Source organism: Solanum pennellii, chromosome 2 (genome assembly GCF_001406875.1).
Source record: "Solanum pennellii chromosome 2, SPENNV200".
Lineage (NCBI taxonomy): Eukaryota > Viridiplantae > Streptophyta > Magnoliopsida > Solanales > Solanaceae > Solanum > Solanum pennellii.
The window spans coordinates 30585014-30602376 of NC_028638.1; the positions used below are offsets into that span (position 1 = coordinate 30585014).

A 17363-nucleotide genomic window follows, 5' to 3' on the forward strand; every position below is an offset into this window, starting at 1 on the left:
TTAAGTAAATTTATAAATTATAATAAGTCAAACCAAACAATTAAAATGTTACTAAAGAATAACAAACTGTACAACCAAACATTGTATTTACCATACAATAAAGTACGATACAATATAATATATTATGAAACAATGATAACAACTATCCAAATAGAGTGTAATTGTTATTGGCAAGTGGCGTTCCAAAAAAATAAAATAAAAATAAAAATTGTCAAAACCGTATATTCAATAATTTTCCGTTTCGTTTGTAAATGGTAACATTAGAACCCAAAGGAGGAGCGCAAGAAAGAGGAAGAGAAGGAGTGGGAGATGGAAACAGGGAAGGTTATAGTTGAGAAAGTAAGAGGAAAATCAACACTTACTAAATGCTTTTCAAAGTATCCCCTCAAATTCATCAACCCAAAAAATGTCAGTTCCTCCTCAAATTCTTCTTCTTCTTCTTTTCCCTTCTTTCTTATCAATTTGATTTTTTTTTTCTCTTAATTTCATAGGTCGCTCCTTCTCAAACTGATGTTGTTTGGATTTACGCCATCACTTATGGTGGAGGAATTGTCTCTGTAAGTCATCAACAATTTTAAATTTGATTGTTTTATTTAAATCTAATGCCCATATTTCTAGGGAGATTCTACAGTATGCGATTTTACAATTGGAGATGGTTGCACCACTGTTTTGACTACTCAAGCTTCTACTAAGGTTAAACTCTATAAATTAGCTGTGTCGATTTTGTAGCTTCTTTAATGTTCTAATAATATAAGTCAAATTTTCATTGCAGGTCTATAAAGCTGTGGGAACAAAAATCTCTGAACAAGTGTTGGAGGTAAAATAACTATTCTCTCCGTTTCATTTTGGTGTCCTATTTTGACTTCACACTTGGTTTTTGAATTTCATGGTTTGATTCGTCAAATGTATTTTAAATATATGCTCTTAAATATGCGACGTGGAGAGTTGGATTAAGGAGTTGCTAAAAAGAAAAGAGATAAACCAGAAAGGAAAGTAGGACAAACAAATTGAAAAAAAAAGGAGTAAATGATTCTTCACCAATTATATTTAGGTGTTAACTTCTTAATGCATTCGGATAGATCCTAAAATATGGTACTTGCATAGTACAATAATAACAACATATCCAGTGTAGCCTTACAAGTGGGATCTGAAAAATGATAGGACGTAGGCAAGCCTTACCTCTACAATAACAACAACAACAATATATCTAGTGTAATCTCACAAGTGGAATCTTAAAATGATAGGATGTACACAAACCTTACCCCTCCCTACCTTTTGTGGGGTAGAGAGGTTATTTTCAATAGTCCCTCGACTCAAAAGATATGTAATCAAAATAGGATGGGAAGGAAAATAGCAATAGGAAAATAACTAGATAAACAAAGCAATCGAAGTAACAAGTAGTAAAATTGAAGAAGAAGATACTATGCAAATATTAGGTAAGACTACTAAATAAGGAGAAATGAGAAAAGGATCTTAGATCCTTGCCTCTCCCTCGTGAAAGTACTGCAACACACAACTGTCTACTACCCTTTCACCTTAATGCTTCACCTGCAAAATCTAAGGTAAGGTGTATCATGTCTTGTTTGATCACCTCCCCCTGTTCTTCTTTGGCCTCTACATTTGTTAAGAATTGTTATTCACTTATAGCCAAACTCTCACACCTCCTAACTGGTACCTCTGTGCACCTCCTCCTCACATCCCCAAACCACCTCAATGTTGCTTCCTTCATCTTGTCTGCCTCAAAGGACAATCATCTTGTCCTCTTACTTCGTTCCTAATCTTGTCTCTCCAGTATGCTCACACATCCATCTAAGCATCCTTATCTTCTGAATATGTGCGTCCTTCACTGGACAACACTCTGCCCCATACAATAGTGTAGGTTCGACACATTCTTATCACATAATACCCCAGATAGAGTCTCTGTTTCACCCACCGCTCTCTAATATGATGGGCAACATCATCATCGATTTCTCCATTGTCTTCGATTATAGGCCCAAGATGCTTAAAACTCCCCCTCTTGGGTATGACTTATATATCGATCTTCACTTCTACTTTTGTTTCATATGTTATGTCATTGAACTTGCACTCTAGGTACTCAGTTTTAGTCTGGCTTAACCTGAAACCGTTAGATTCTATGGTTTGTCTCCTATCTTTCAGCCTATGATTAATTCCTCTGCACATCTTGTCTATCAAAACTATGTCATCTAAACTATGTCATCTGCGAATAACATGCACCACGACACATCCCGATATATATGTCTCGTCAATTCGTCCATCACTATGGCAAATAGGAACGAGCTAAGGGATGATTCTTGGTGCAACCCCCATCATGATCTAGAGTGTTCCAAGTCACCTCTCATTGTTCTTACTCGGCTCTTGGCTCCATCATATGTCCTTAATTTCCCTAATGCAAGCCACATGTACACCTGTAGACTACAAGCATCTCCGTAGGAACCAAAGTATTTAACAAATTTGATGATGCAAGAAAAGCAAGTGATTGCTAGATCTTTAGGGAGATAGCTGAAGGAGAAGAAAAAGAAAGAAAAGAAAGAAAGGGAAATTGAGAACCTGAAATTGGTGTCAAAATGGTTGATCTGGAAATTGTGTGTAAATGGAGTCCTTGATTTTGAAATAGTCTGCATTAGTTAATATATAGGTAGCTGTCATTCAAGTAGGATGTAGAGTTATGAGCTAACTTGCTTTCAAATGTAATTGTACTTTATGTATTTTAAGAAGTTGATATGGTTAACTTCTGAAAGAAAAGACATACAAAGGATACATAACAGCTTCCACTTCTGGATACAGCCATAACAAAAGACATCGTGGTGTGATCATTGGTTCTAAATTCCCTTCAAACAAGGCATCTGCCTGAAATTTGACGATCAGTTCCATTTCTTTTTTGATGACTGTGGTGTCCAGGCACCTTGACTAATTCCACGGAATACCTGCCACTTTCCACCAACAATAGGTACCAAGTAACTCTATCCACCAAGGTTTAGAATCACCTACTGTTTTAGTCACCCTCGAATTTGAACCTGAGACCTCATGTCCCTTTTCCAATCATTGACCCCTAGGCAACGCCCTTGGGTGCATATCAATTCCACATGTGAGAAGAATCACCTAGTGTTTTAGTCTCCCTCGAATTTGAACCTAAGATCTCATGTCTCGCTACCAATCATCTACCCCTAGGCAACGCCCTTGGGTGCATATCCGTTCCAACTTATTACGAAACACAAAGAATTTACAGTTCAAAATGTAACTTTTGGTAAACCGATGATGAGGATTGTGGGAGAACATGTAGTAAGTTCTAAAGAGCATATCATTATCTTCTTTTTGTTATTTATTATTTTGGATCCTTTTAACTATCTCATTTGATCCGTAGCTAGCCATCTTAGTAAAAGTGGTTGTTTATGATGTTGTAGGCAAGAATAGGAAGCAATGCGTTTTTGGCTGTAATTCCAGATCCAGTGACCTGTTTCTCCACTGCAAAATATTCCCAGAAGCAAGTGTTCAAAGTTATGTCAGACTCAAGTTTGCTTCTTGTTGATTGGATAACTAGTGGCCGTCATGAAACAGGAGAAAAATGGAATTTTGATCTTTATAGGAGCATGAATAACATTTTTCATAATGATGATGAGCCTTTATTCCTTGATACAGTAAGTTTCTTTGTTTATCAGTCTGTATTTTTTAATGTGTAGAAAGTAGTATACATTTTTATAAAGTATAACTATATCAGTAGGAATTTCTCTTTTAGATATTGGAATAATACTGTGAGTTTTGCCTTTAACCTGTCCGTTTCGGTTATCACACTATTTTGTTGTTCCTATTTCTTTGTTTGAAAAATGCTTTGTATTGCTTTCCTCATAGTTGCCATGTTTTCTTCACTGCCGTTTTCCCTTTCCATATCTACTTTGATTTGCTGTACTTGAGCCGAGGGTCCTTTGGAAACAGTCTCTCTACCTCCATAAGGTAGGGTTAAGGTCTATGTACACTCTACCCTTCTCAGATTGCAATTGTGGGATTTCTCTGGGTATGTTGTTGTTGCCTTTAACCTGCCCATCACTTCTTTTATTGCCTTTATTTCATGTAAAGATTTTGTTATTTTTTTCTTTTTACATTTTGGCTCTATCTTAGATAACCTGCTATGTATAGCAATATTAACAAGGAGCGGATATTCCTTACAGATGTCCCCTGGATGGTTGTAACCCTGCAAAATCTGATACATCCAGTACTGACATAACAAGGAAACCAAAACAAGAACATGGTATCATGAATTGCTAACAGGAAAGCCATAAAGATTAAAAAAAAAAGAAAGGAAAGTAGCTAAACATTTTTAACCATGGTAAATGAAAAAGCTTATAGAACATAATGCTTTGCTTTCTCAACTCCTATTCTTCTCTTAATCTTATTGGTCTCGTTGACAATACTGCTAGGAAATTTTCAGTGCTTGGCAGTTTGTCCTCATTTTGCCTCTTATAGCATTTGGAGAAGAAAACTTTTCCAATTGACCCCATTCCCTCCCAAAGTAAAGAACCAAAGAGAAGAACTAGAGAGACAGGATTGTGGTAACAACTTGAACAATTATAATGAAGTAGCAATCTCTGCTTTTGTCTGATTAAGGTTGTTGAGTAACTATGTCCTAGTCAGTTCCATCTTTTACAACTTGCACCGCACAGGGGCAGAATCATATTTAATGGTGTGGGTGTTTGAGCACCCATTAACCCTGAGCAGAAAATGTGTTTTTGTATATAGAATTTGAAAGACAGTAGTAAATATTTTGTGTGAGCACCCATAGAATGAAAGAATGGGCAAGTGCCCTGGTTGAACCATTATTTTTGAGCTGCCAACCTCAGAGAATAATGGATTTGACCCTTGGCAACAACACCCAATCATATTATCAAAATGGGCAGATTCCTGTTTTAACTCTTATTTCCCTAACTTTTTATTTTCTTCGTCTGCCGCTGACATTCTTTTTTCCCTCCACTCTTCCTTACCTTTCTTTAATTATAGTGGCAAGACATGGAAGAAAAATATACAATACAATAAAACAACCATCTTTAGTTTTAAATGCAAATGCTTCTTCTTGAGTCATAATGTGCAAACATAACCGTTTGGCTCAATTGTGGGATGTTTCCTAAAGCGGTTGAACTTATAACTGATTGGAAGTTTTGCATAAATTCTATAGTGTTTTGATTTACAAAATTGGGTTTTAAGAAATTGAGAATTTCTGAGAAATAAATTTAAAAAATTTCCTGACTTGTGTTGAGTTTTATGGTTATGTTGTATAACTTGGTCTTTCAATACCTTCCTCATTAATTGACTACAGAAAATCTGATTTATGGAACATTTGCATGATTCTTTAAATAGTTGTCTAGTTTGTTAAGTAAAACATAAGATTTCTAAAAATAATGATAAAAATATTATTTATCATTTTACAAATACCATGGAAACTATATGAGAATGACTATAGATTTTTTTTTTGGCAACAATAATATTAGTTTCAACTTGCTCGGAAAATTATTTTTAACCGTCAAGTTTCAAAAAAGTGGTGCACTTATGGTATGTAGCTAATTACATCTATAGTCGTTGAGCACACACTACCTTAAAATCGTGGAAGGCGCTTATGGTATAGTAGTTGCTAATTACTTGTAAGTTGTAACTAATATATGTGTGAGGCACACTTGTGTATCTGGAAACGAGTCATAAAAATGATGTAACATATCTCTTCTCTCTTTTCCAACTATGCTCTACTAGATGTAGTCCAAAAATCTGTTGGACTGACCCAGGCATCTCCACCCTAGAGACTTCCCTGCCTCTTAGCTGGACCCCTGATGACTGCTCTCTACATTCTCTTTCTTTCTCAATAACACAGAACCAGCCTTTCATTTAGGGCATGACTCATGATGTTCCCTTTCCATCGCCACAAGGGTCTTAGCCACTAACGAATATCACTTGATCGATTGCATATCCAGGGGTGCTCTTTCTTCCAATAGGGAATCTCCCTCACATTGATCTTCTATTTCAAATGAGATATTTAGAGTGACTCATCTGAACACCATGTTTTTCATGTCATGCTGCAGCTATTTAACTGTTTTTTCTTTTAATCAGGCATTGCTAGAACAAGGAACATGTTCAGATATAGCTGAGCGTATGCAAGACTATCAAGTGATCGCAATGGTGATATTACTGGGGTGTGTAGGTTACTCATCTGGTACTTAAAAATATTCTTCACTCCCCCATTTGTCATTCTTTTTCTGGTTCTTAGTGTTATTTTTATTTTTTAAGCCAGCATTCATCTGTTTTGGAAAGAAGGAAGATCAACTTTTGTTACTTATTTACAGGCCAAAGTTGAAGCACATTCAAAACCAAATCCAGGAAGATGTGAAGAAAATAATGTCTCAGAGTTTACACATGCCTACAATTGGTTCAAGACAGTCGACTAGTAGACATAATGATCATCACTTGACCAAACCAAGTTTTCTTGCTTCCTGTAGCATATTTGGTCCAAAGGTAACATACATTAACACCTACTCCATCTCTCTGGTTGTCTTATATGTGAATGACCTGTGAATTTCAGGTCTAGTTGTTTGAGCATATCAATTAAGTCTCTGTGCAAATAAGGCCTTCCATTTCTCTTGATATACCTTACATGTAAATTTGACAGTGTTATCTATTTAATCTATTTATTGCTTTAACAACCAAGTCAACCCCAAAATATTTTACTTGGGTTGTGCATGTGTTGCTTTCATCCTCATTTGATTTATTTTGTACTAGTTTTCTTCACTTATTTGACCCCTCTCCACGTTGGTCTTCCAAGACTTCAATAATATCTGACACATAATCCTTTAATTGCTTCTCTCGCCATTTCACTTTGTTCGACACTTCTACAATTTCTAGAGGTGAACACATTTTTCTTAAATACTTTTTCAATATATTTTGAATTTATTAGTTATTTCCAGGACTTCAAAAATATCTGACACACAATCCTTTAATTGCTTCTCTCTGCGTTTCACTTTGTTCGACACTTCTACAATTTCTAGAGGTGAACACATTTTTCTTAAATATTTTTTCAATATATTTTGAATTTATTAGTTATTTTGACATATAGTACTTTTGTTGTTGTTCCTAAATATGCTAACTTTATTTCCAAAAACATGAAGAATCTATATCTGTATTCACACCAAAAAAAATTAAGTACTTCGACTTTCATACTCCGAACCATGCCAAACAATGTGGAAGGGAGGGAGTTCTCCACTTGCAATTTGTTGTGCCGGGCTGTATATGTTTGTCACAGAAATACAATGTCAGAATACCATCACCAAACTCTTATTTCTGTTAGACATCCTGTTTTGGACTCTTTTTCTACTGCATTTTAGTATTTCTTTTCATACCATAGAATTTGATGAAAGTATTGTTTACTACCATTAAGAAATAAAAAAGAATTTGGCGCTAGTATTATAATCTAAACATGCTCTTCTCATGCTGTTGAAAAGAAAAACTGTTAACCATTTAGAAGTGCAAACCAGAATTCATTTCCATGTTATGCTTCATAAGAAATATATCCTTGCAGGGAATTGGAGTTGTTACTCGAATAGCTGCCATGACAACGGAATCAGTGTACAATTTTCTGCAACATCAGTTGTCCAGTATGGAGCCACTACTTGGTGTCAAGCCATATTCTTACGCAAGTTAATAAAACATTTTCTTGTTCATGTTGATTGACATGTAAGTAAGATCCTCTCCATTTGCCCAATCCCCAGATCACCATTTTGTTTGTAATCCTTGTATCTAGAGAAATTTGATTATTTTTTTCGATTGGAGAAAGTTGATTAGGTGTCTAGTCCTGCATCTGAATTGACAACCAGCATCACTGTTCATGTCATGTTTTTGGTTTATGTGAAGATAAAGGTGGTATAGGATGCATGTAAACAACCGAAATCTTATTCTTGACAATACATATGTTCAATTGCCATTCTGTTAGGCATTTGCATAATAGGCTAGTATGGAAATTATGGAAGATCTTGTTTTACTATGAGTGTGTTTTCACTAACATGACCATCCTATTCCTAGTTGCAGGTATGCGCGGATGGATCATTAGCTTTTACAATGAGGAGGAAAGTTCTCACTATAACTGTCTCTGAATAGGTATGCGCGGATGGGTCAGTAGCTTTTGAACATGGGGCAACCGTTTAGGTTCTTACCGTTCATCGGGATGGAGTATAACCGTGCCAGATCAAGAATCTTAAAATGTTGTTATATCCAACAGGTTGTAGCATTCAAGCTGAACTGAAAAGTCCTATTTGGAGCAGCATGTATCCTATATTGAGGAATCTTATAACCTGTTTTGTTGGGCTTATGCCTTTTATGGGCGGCTTAAAACACTTTTGTTTTGCTTATATACTACAAAAATGCTTTAAAGTCAATTCAAACAGGTTCTCAGTAATTCAATCGGTTAGTTACTAAACTTTCTCCATTACTTCACCTTTCCTACCCCCACTTGAAAAAAACAAAAAATTGGAAGAATTACCTATATACACCTCTTTATTCACCATATTTTCTATTAGTTCAAATCATATATTGTAAAATATTATAAAATCCCTTATTTTCCCCAATGACCAAATCTTTCGAATATATAAGTCATCTACACCAAAACTGACGTTTTTCATTTCTATTTTCACTTTCGTAATCTAATCAGTTACATCCTTCAACACAATTTGAATTTCAAAATCTCTCTCCAGTCAATTAAATTCAATATACGGATGATGCTTTTTCTTTTAGTATTGGAATTACCCAATTACACTCATCTAACATTGATCAAATTTATGATTCCGACAATGATAATTGGATTGAGAACAGATCGATTCCTATCAATGACTAATCAGAATATTGAGAAGGCGAAGATGAAGAGAGATGTTTAAACGGGGGTGGAAAAAAATTCAAAAAAGGGATAGGAAAGTTGCATCAGCCATTTCCCGACCTATACTATTCGGGGTATGTATTTTCTATCTATTTACGTAATTTTGATGTTTTACATTGCCTTTTATTACTTGCTTCAAAAATTCATACATTATTGATAATGGCATGTTCTCATATTGCTATGTTGATATATAAAATCCTAGTTTTGTTCTCTATTTGAATAGTTTTTATAAATGTATCAAGTTAAAAGTTCCTGTACTATGCAGAATATTATATCATATACAACATAATTTGTATTTGATAAAGAAATATTGCACAATGAGCATATGAAGTTATAATTAATATCATATACCATTTTTAATACATTTACAGTTTATCAAATTGTAATGAATATCAAATATAATATTTATCACTATGTACTAGATACACGGATAAGATACTTTGTAGTTGCAATATAAATATTTGTACGCATTAATGAAAATGTCTCTATTTAACATATTCATTATGGTAGGTAGATAAAATTGAAGGTATTCTTTTTTTGAGTTAAGTCATTTACACATTTATTTTTTAAAAAAAATAAAAAATACTGATATGTTAAATGTGTCCTCATCTGAAAGTGACAAGTCATAACTCTCAATTTTTAATTGCAACCTTTAAATACGAAGGGTAAAATAACAAATTACTACTATCTTATTGAGTTATCAATTTACCCAATAACTCAATAATAAAAATCGATATCGCACTATTCAATAAATCTTTTTATAAACCCATTAAACCCCAATAACCTAATAACATTTTTTCAATTCGGTTTATCGATCGACTCGATTTTTACCCTGCATTTAAATATGCATTATATTTATCTTTTTATTTTTAGATTTTGGTGGCTATTTAGCTTAATTAAGAGGATATGGAAGTTTTGTTATTAAATACAAAAATCACAAATAGAATGACAGAAAAGAAATATGGTGCTAACTACTGCCAAACAAACCTTACATTAAACAAATACGTAAAAATCAAACATTTTTTTTTCTTTTCTAATTTGGTTATTTATGATTTAAAATTTAGTAGGCATTTGGACATAAAAAATATGATATTTAGAATAAATTGAGTAGTAGGCATTTGATCAAAAATAAAATCGAATATTATTCATTTTGGTTGAAATTTTGAAATTGGAGTAATAATTGTGTTTGACAAAATTACAAAAGAATATTTAGAATTGAAATGTATTTTTTTAAATATGATTTATACCTTTTCGATCAACTCAATTTCTAAAACCTAACAATAATCAAATTTGATTAACCTACCTGGAAATTGTAACGATCCAATTCATTGATCGTGCGAACGACTACTCTAATATCTAGATATGAGAACTATTAATCCAAGTTCAATCATAACATCAAGAAGTGAACAATTTTAAAACTCTACAATACTCAACGTACTCTACTAAAATACTTTTTTTGTAAAGAAAATACCCCAAATCTTTTCAAGGAACTAGTCTAATGAAGAGCTTCTAAGTGAATAAAATATGGGCAACTTTCATATATAGCAAATAAAAAATTTATATTTGTATGCTATAGCAAAGTTTGCATAATTGCGCTCCATATCAAACATAGAAACTGTATAATTCGCTATACATATACAGTTGAAGCAAATTGTATAAAACAAAGTGTATAAAACAAGAAAGAGAAAGACACTTGGGCAGAGAACTGTATAAAAACGATGTGTATAAAACGAATTGTATTATTAAGTGTATAGAACGATTATATACAATTTAAATTTGTATAAAATGAGAAAGAGAGAAAGACAAAAGAGACTTGACAAGGAATATACAATTGAATCGAATTGTATAAAACGAGAAAGAGAGAAAGGCAAAAGAAACTGGGCAGGGGAGTATTTTTATTGTATAATTATAAGTGTATAGGACGAAAATATGTACTTGCATGTGTATATACAATTTTCTCACGCTTTATACAAACAGAAACGCAATTTATACATTTCGCTTCTGTTTGTATAAGTGAGAAAGGCGAGGGTGGCGAGCGAGATATGGAAGAGGGGAGAGAGGGGAACAAAAATATATGTATTTTTACAATTCTCTCTGCTTTATAAAATTAGAAACAATTTTTATACACTTGTGTTTGTATAAAAGTGAGGAAGCGAGCGAGAGAGTGGAGGAGAGTGGCAAGTGAGATATTTGGGAGAGAGGCGCCTGGTAATTTTTTTGCAAATGTTTGCTATGGAGCACAATTAAATCAAACCCTAGTTACTCCATTTATTTTAGGTTATTAGTTTGATATTATATACAATTTTCCCATAAAATATTTAAAATTGATAAGACATATTTTTCACCATAAAGAAAGAGAGATAGAAGCCGTCAGAAATCACATTTTCTCTATAAGAGTAATATCTCAAAATAGATAATCAGGTAATGTCGTTGATTAATTTTGATATACTACATATTATAACAATTTATTTTTTCAATTTATATTTTTTTGAAATTTTTGAAGTTGGAGGTAAGGATGAAGTTGTGTTTGATTTCAAGTTTTGCAATAATATTTAGTTATTTAAATATACCATTTTTTTCTAAAAAGTATGAAATATATATATATATATATATATATATATCAAAAAACAAAACTATAATGGTAGGATAAGATGAAAATGGATAAAGTGAAACCAGATTCAGGATGTTATGCAAATATTTAGTTGAAGTTGTTAGAATTTTCACGGTCAGACACCAATTTATAGTAAAAACAATTCTTAATGGTTTTGAATAATTGTTATGGTCGGTTCATAGTATTTGATGTTAAATTAGAAAAAGGTATTTGATTGAAAATTATATTTAAACATGCTTTTAAAATAAGTTGAAACTAGATTAATATTTTTGTGCCTATCGATCACCAGAGAAAATAAAATCTTTTATCCTTTTACGATATCAATATAAAAAACAAATTTTTAGATCTATTATATGTAAACATAATTTTTCTTATGAATAAGCATAAATTATCATATATCTAAGAGATAACACTAATTATTTTAGCATAAGGATACTTCTTCTGTTCAATTTTATTTGTTATGTTATATTTTTTAAAAATTAATTTATCTAATTTTTAAAGTTAAAGTAGATTATATTAATTAAATATTTTTTTAAAAAAATTTAATATTCAAAAATTATATAAAAAATATTATAAATTATAATTTTTTAATAAATATATTTTAATATATTAAAAATTCTTATAATCTAAATCTAAAATAGAAATTATAATAAATAATATTTAACGGTGGGAGTAGAAAAGTATTCCTCCCTCCCACTTAATTGAGTGATGATGTTAGCAATGTGAACTAGTGTGAACAAATTACTATATACTTTATTCTGTCTTTATGATAAATTTAACATTTTAGTAATCAATGTTTTAAGATAAGGTGAAACTCAATAACAAAAACCAATATGAAGTTAGTTACTTCCTCGGTCATATCCGCGATATATTAGATGGATATTTTTTTATTTTAAATAGTAATTAAAAAGATTATCAATAGACTAATTAATTGTACTATTTTGATCTTTATTCATATTAACTATCCTGTTGAAATAAATTATTTTTGAATTTTAAAAAATTGTTTGAACTTTCATATGTCATATTAATTGTAGGTGTAAAATGATTTTTTTCTTCAAAATAATGATATCCTGATTTAATAAATAATCAAGTAATATAAGATATATATTTTTAGTAAGATGTTGATTTAATATAAGAGAGTAAATAAGGTATTTGACAAAATTATTAGTTTAATTTGTAAAACACTAGTCAAATGCTTTTGAGATTGTTTTTAAATTTTCAATCATTTTTTTATTTTTGTAAAAATTATATTTAAGTTGATATATTTAAAATATAATATATAACAAAAGATAATAATAAATAGTGTACAACTCAAATCATTCAACACAACTCTTCATTTTGACCGAATATGTATATGAACAAGAAAACAGAGAAAATACGCATAAGATATAAATATGAATTTGTAAGAAATGACCTCAAAAAGGAATGTGACTTATAAGTTATAAATTAAATATTTCTTCATTTTTGAAAGTTCAAATTTATCTTATTAAGAGTGACATAATTTTGATCATTCTATTTTATATCTTGAAGATAAATAATATACATTGCTGTGTATATAAATTGTGGAGTGGACACCATAGAATTATTCAATATTTAGGACTAAAGTCAAATTAATATAGTCCAAGATGATCATTCGATTCATAAAGTGTGTATGATCAACACTAGAAAAATATGCAAGAGGTTGAAAAATTAACTCCTTTATTTACAAAGTTGTATATCAAAATCAATGTCATATTCACGTATCGTTATGGGTGATCAACTAGAAAAACATGTAAGAGGTTGAAAAATTATCTCCTTTATTTATAAAGTTGCATATCAAAATCAATGACATATTCACATATCGTTAAGGATAATCAGTTCGAATATTATTTATTAAAACTAATTATATAATATATATATATATATATATATTATTTTTTAAATCATTGAATATGTTAATATTAATATATCCATAATTTTAAATTTTAAACTTTTTAAATTTCTAACTTCGACACCATCAAAATGATATTTATTAAAATAACATGACAGTCCAATGAATCAACAGACTCTGACTATTTGGCTTGACTAAATATGAACATGGCTTTGGGATTAGCAAATTCCAACCACTATATTTTTTTTTTTGACTTTAGAGCTTTGACCAAAATAGTGTTTACCTTTTTTTTTCTTTTCATCACAATGATTTTACTTTTTTTTTTTCCTGAAAAATAAAAGAGATTAGCTATAATAATTTCGTAGTCATGCAAAATTTATTAACTTTGTTGATTTAATAGATGATCAAGAACTCATCTAATTAAATAAAAATAATCTATATGTAAATATAATTTTTTTTATAGTACATCATTCATTTAATAGTGATAGACAAATACTCTATCCTTATTATATAGGTGGTGGAATTGCTTTTATCACAAAGCTAAAAGAAGGTTCAGTACTATCACGACTATAAACTTTAGTTTCCATATAGTGTAATTAAACATTGTTGACCACTAGTAACCTTTGGACTCTAAATATTCTTCTCTTTCATTTTTACTTGCCTCTATTTTTTTTTAATATATTAAAAAGGTAATTTTTTCATATTTTATTTTTAACATTTATTACTTATTTTTATATTATTTATTAATATAAATTTATGATAAAATTTGTTTATCAATATTATTTCTTACGAAACATGTAAAATTTAAATAAATATAAACTAGTATAGGGAAATGTGGACAAGGAAATCTATGAGATGACATAATCTCCTATAATTACGTTTAGAACCATTTCATTTGACTTAAAAGTTAGTTAAATTCGTTATTTTGAACTTTTAAAATCAATTTGGTTTGGCTTGAGATGACATAATCTCGTATAATAACATTTCAAGTATAATTTTTTATTTTTTAATTTAAAAATTATTTTTTTCCGATTATATAAATAGATTCTTAGAGTTAATCAAGCTTATATTTAAGTCATTTTAACTTTTAAATTTTTTTTATAACATTAAAATAACAAAATAAGCTAAAAACTAAAGATACGTCTCTCACTATATTTTATTTAAAAGAAAGTAGCACGAAGTTTCTTTTGGTTTTTTTACCTCCACCGCCCCATATTAATTACTTATCAGCCTCTTTCTTTTCTTTTATCCAGTTTTTTTTTTAAAAAATTATAAATAAAAAGGTATTTTTATTAATTTATTTTAATATATATTTTATTTTTTGTCTTAACTTTTTGGAGTTATAAACTTATTTAGGCAAAAAATAATTAAATGTAATGGTAAAATAATATTTTAATGAGATAATTAATCAGTAATCTATGATAATTATTTATAAATAAGGTGAACAAGAAGTAATTCGTGGAGTATATAATAGGCATAACATATAAATAAATTTTCTTCGGATGATATTTATGTTCTCAAATTATGATATGCATAAGTAGACACTTAAATTTGTATGAAATTAAGTAAATATACACACGGGTTTTGCATGTTATAATATATATATAAGACATCGCTAATACAAAAAATTACTATGTTAAGACGTCACACATCACGAATATATTTATTTATTCAATTTCATATAAATTTTAATATTTATTTATATACACTCAAAATTAGAAAATAAAACAATTATAATCAAAATAAATAATACTTATATGTATTATGCATAAATAACAACTCCACTAACTAGTTACTACGTGCTAGTAAAATCCAATATTTTATGTGTGAAAATTAATTAGTATGATAAGTTTTTTTTTAGTTTTCTGCTAGAGTCTTTATTAAATTTTAAATTATGTTTTATATAATCTATTCAAAAGTGACTCCTCCAATAAAAAAATAATTATATACAAAATCTGAATTCAAAATTTTTTATTAGGCCTAACCGTATTTTCTGAAATTCAAAAGATAACACATGATATCACGTATCAATTCGGAGAATTTGACCAGGATGCTGACGAAAGTTTAGTTGTAAAGTAGTCATATTCAATAATCCTCGTGCTTTATTTATTTTCACTTGAAAATAATAATTTAAATTATTTACATTCAGTCACTATATCTATTTTCTAAAAAAAATATTTGAATGATACATATATACTATTACCTCTCACAATTATCACTAGCTTAATCGCCACCACCAATCACTAGAAACAGTATCCACTAGCTATCATTTATCATTCCTATTACCATAGTAACTACCAATTATTTATCTAAATTTATAAATCATTGCCATCAATCGCTATATATATATATATATGCTAACCATCATAAAATTATCATAAATTATATGCCATCACTAATTATATATATATATATATATATATATATGCCAACCATCATAAAACTAACCGTAAATTACATGCCATCACTAATTATGCACATCAAAATCAACTACGTCAACCATCATAAAACTAACCGTAAATTACATGCCATCACTAACTATACATATCAGAATCAGCTACTATCTACCTTCAACCATCTTCACTACATAAACTATTCATAGTCACTACCATAAACTAACATCTCAAATCAACACCCATAACTATAACTAATTCATCGTTAGTCATTATCATCACCAATAGTTATATTATTAATATAATATTAGATTAATTTAGTATTTATTTAAATTTTATTTTATTAATTTTTAAATAAAGACGCATTCTATATATTCAGATTAATTTGCTATGACCCTGATTTGATTCTGTTGTTTGACTTTGGGCCTTGTTGGATCTTTTGGATTTAGACTTGGGTTCGAGCTAAAGTGAATCTTTTATAACGGTGTCAATCCACGGTATTCCCTTATGATGTTGAACATTTGGCAATAGATTCTCCACAGTGTAGTAGCCATGGTTTAAGGTCAGAGCACATTTTTATGAGTTGTGGTTTGAATCCAGGCACACTTCTATTAGTCGGGTTTGAGCCTTGACATCTTGGTTCTATTGGGTTCCTTTGTTGCGGTTCGAGTCCGAGCTTGACCATTTCAGTTAAATTGTAAATCAAATCTTAGTTAAAATTATCTTTCAACTCTTTTCGTGTACTCATCTGGCTTACGAGGTCTTGTTTGGGCTTATCGTTTCGTCTTTTGCTAGCTTATTGAGGTGCATAGTTAGACTTATCACTATTCTCCCGTCGTTTGACCCCTTGACATCATTTTATTCCCCACATTTTGTCATTTATTTACTTTTCAAGCTTAGTTATCCTATGATGCCTACTATGTACCTATTGGTTGGTCCACATACTACAGTCTGCATTAGTTTTTTTTTTTATGCAAATCCGAGTGTCAGTGGACAACATTAATCTTGTGCATCAACAGGGTCATCCGGAGATAGAGGGTGAGTTGACGACCACACAAAGTTTACAAATCAAACCAGTTTATGATGGTCTGGAAAAAAAAGCACATTATTTTCTCAAAGGGATCGTTTGGTAGAGATTGAAGATACGTTCATGGTATTAGTATTATAAATCTTAATACACAATAGAATGTATAACTAATATTTAGAAAAGTATACCAAACATGATGTTACTAATACACATAATTAATGCATGCATTATTTTTGCTAATACATTCTATTAAACAACCTCTAAATGACTGAAAAATCTACTTTTCTTATTTATCGAAAATTACGGATGATTTCCCTATTTACATGGGAAAAAAATTATAAACTTGAAATAAACCTAGAAGTAATACTGGAAGGAAATGGGGATGTATAATCATTTTCAAGAAAATAATAAAGAAAATAAGTACTCCATTAGGTTGAACTTTGAATAGATCAAACATACTTACTTTTGGATATTCAAATTTGGACTTATTCATTTGGTCTTCAGTCTTCACTTGCTACTTAACAACAATGGTCAATATTCATAAT

The 17363-nt window shown here is 30.3% G+C and overlaps 1 protein-coding gene across 6 annotated transcripts; it reads left to right on the forward strand.

The window, feature by feature from the left end:
• Positions 1-231: 231 nt before the first annotated feature.
• On the forward strand, positions 232-8464 carry LOC107009273 (urease accessory protein D). 6 transcript variants are annotated; one of them, XR_001455385.2, is made up of 9 exons: positions 232-408; positions 492-557; positions 619-693; positions 773-817; positions 3423-3656; positions 6109-6211; positions 6342-6510; positions 7571-7725; positions 8077-8464. XR_001455385.2 is itself a non-coding variant. In XM_015208583.2 (9 exons), the coding sequence occupies exons 1-8, from the start codon at positions 310-312 to the stop codon at positions 7691-7693; spliced, it is 894 nt and encodes a 297-aa protein (XP_015064069.1). In that variant the 5' UTR covers positions 233-309; the 3' UTR covers positions 7694-7725; positions 8071-8464. The 6 variants fall into 6 exon arrangements, 5 of the variants coding, with proteins under 5 accessions (XP_027770065.1, XP_015064069.1, XP_015064068.1 ...); XM_015208583.2 differs by having other exon boundaries at positions 233-408; positions 6109-6191; positions 8071-8464; XM_015208582.2 differs by having other exon boundaries at positions 233-408; positions 6109-6191.
• The last annotated feature ends 8899 nt before the right edge of the window (positions 8465-17363 follow it).